This window comes from Antrostomus carolinensis, unplaced genomic scaffold, assembly GCF_000700745.2.
Source record: "Antrostomus carolinensis isolate BGI_N321 unplaced genomic scaffold, ASM70074v2 scaffold28869, whole genome shotgun sequence".
In the NCBI taxonomy this organism is placed as follows: domain Eukaryota; kingdom Metazoa; phylum Chordata; class Aves; order Caprimulgiformes; family Caprimulgidae; genus Antrostomus; species Antrostomus carolinensis.
This window is the reverse complement of record NW_010339685.1, coordinates 4,999-5,755: the sequence shown is the minus strand read 5'-3', so window position 1 is coordinate 5,755 and position 757 is coordinate 4,999. Positions and strand designations below refer to the sequence as shown.

The 757-nt window shown below is 59.7% G+C and overlaps 1 protein-coding gene across 1 annotated transcript in view; it reads left to right on the top strand.

The window, feature by feature from the left end:
* Positions 1–567: 567 nt before the first annotated feature.
* Positions 568–757, top strand: part of BSND (barttin CLCNK type accessory subunit beta) — a 3,389-nt gene continuing 3,199 nt past the window's right edge. The window contains exon 1 of the mRNA XM_010175946.1: positions 568–744. Coding sequence (XP_010174248.1) covers positions 568–744 — 177 coding nt within the window. The remainder of the gene's footprint in view (positions 745–757) is intronic.

The following is a 757-nucleotide window of genomic DNA, read 5'->3' as shown; positions in this document are numbered from 1 at the left end:
ACAGCCCGGTTGCTGCACCCAACCAGGGTGAGGTGGGAGCTATTCCCAACCCACCGACCTCCAAAAAGCCCCCAGAACGCTCCCTCCTTCCCTGCTGCAGCCCCGCAGCCCTTGAAAACCCACTGCACCCTGGTCCCCTTATTTTGGGGCTCTGCCAACACTGATTTACAGCCAAGTCCAGCTCTAGCCCCCCAGATCTGGGAAAGTCCAGCTGGGACCAGCTGTTCTCTGGGTCCCCATCTCTGCTGCCGTGCCCCCCTGTCCCTCCCCATCCCTTCCCCAGACGTGGGGTCTGGCTGCCCGTGCCTGCAGGGAAGGTTACCCGGACACGTGCCGGGCGGCTTCACTGGAGTGTGAACGGCGGGTCGGTGTTTGCATTCATTACAAACCCGTTAAAAACTGGCTGGCTCAGCCCTGGGCAGGACCAAGCTCAACGTGCAGCTGATCCGCAGCCTCCAGAGAAAGAAACCACTCCTTGCCTTACCCCGAGGTGTGCTCAGCGGGCAGCAGCCGTGGGGAAACAGGCTTCCCGGCATCTCTCCTCCTCTCCTCACCCACCCAGCACCCATGGCTGAGGAGAAGACCTTTCGCTATGGGTTCATCATGCTGGGTTTCTTCCTGGTGATGACGGGAATGTTCATCATGAGTGTGGAAAAACCCCACATCTACATCACCTTCTGTGTCCTGGGTGTCCTGCTCGTAGCTGTGGGCATCACCTGGAGCATGTGCCAGTGCTACCCAAAGGTAAGGTCTGTCC